Source organism: Penaeus monodon, chromosome 32 (assembly GCF_015228065.2).
Source record: "Penaeus monodon isolate SGIC_2016 chromosome 32, NSTDA_Pmon_1, whole genome shotgun sequence".
NCBI classification, from domain to species: Eukaryota; Metazoa; Arthropoda; class Malacostraca; order Decapoda; family Penaeidae; genus Penaeus; species Penaeus monodon.
This window is the reverse complement of record NC_051417.1, coordinates 9,378,735-9,379,668: the sequence shown is the minus strand read 5'-3', so window position 1 is coordinate 9,379,668 and position 934 is coordinate 9,378,735. Positions and strand designations below refer to the sequence as shown.

Sequence of the window (934 nt, the reverse complement as noted above, 5' to 3'; positions counted from 1 at the left end):
TTGAGTAAACAGAGGGAGTGGGCAGGAAGCAGAAAATTCTATTATTGCAACATTTTCACATTCAAGGAGCAGCAGTAACGCTACCTAGAAAGGCACTCAAAAAGCACAGACCTCTGCAGTTAGCATTAATCCCCCCACATCTCTCTGCTTAAGAAAGTTGCTTAATCCATCCCGAAAATCCACGAAATTACACGAAGTTGGCTCAGTCTTGGCGCGAATTTACTCAAAATCTATCTGATCTACAGCAGATAATTGATTATATTACTACAATTACTTTACCTGTAATTAAATAGATGAGAAAACAAAACTGATTACTATATCATCTTCGGTTGGCGGAGATAATGATCTCGTACGTTTGATCTATTTTCATTTACTTTCTCGAGAAAAAAAAAGAAAAAAAAGGTGAAAATGTGAATATCAACTTTTTTTTACCTGACCACTGTACACAAAATATTATGACTTTAATTGAACTAACCTCTTTTTTTCTCTCCCCCTCCCTCCCCCCCTCAAGGTCAGCCACGTGCAGGTCCACTTCGGAGCCGGAGACCACATCGGATCCGAACACACCGTCAACGGCACCGCTTTCCCAGCAGAGGTAAGGGCGCCCAAGGGTTGAGACAAGTTGGACGAGTGGAGTTAGAGTTGCACGCTGACAGCCCTCATCTTGCCCGACATAAAGAAATGCAACAAGGGCTGCTGGAAATCACTGGAAATCAACAACGCTGTTTACAAAACCTGTGAAAGGCCATCTGTCCCCTAGAACCAAAACAGTGGCTAATTGGATATTGCAGGGAAACAATGATTCAAAGCTGATTCCAGAACGCACGCCAAACACTAAAACACGGCGTGTGTTGCAATGCAAGAAAACACAATAGTCAGCCAATTCCCGGCTTATGCAGACCATGAAAACAGGTACATCAGCGTATAACAAAGG

At 42.7% G+C, this 934-nt stretch overlaps 1 protein-coding gene across 1 annotated transcript in view; it reads left to right on the top strand.

The window, feature by feature from the left end:
- The window catches only part of LOC119593489 (carbonic anhydrase-related protein 10-like), a 126,578-nt gene that overhangs the window by 107,536 nt on the left and 18,108 nt on the right, over positions 1-934 (top strand). The window contains exon 5 of the mRNA XM_037942430.1: positions 512-595. Within this exon, the coding sequence (XP_037798358.1) occupies positions 512-595 (84 nt within the window). The remainder of the gene's footprint in view (positions 1-511; positions 596-934) is intronic.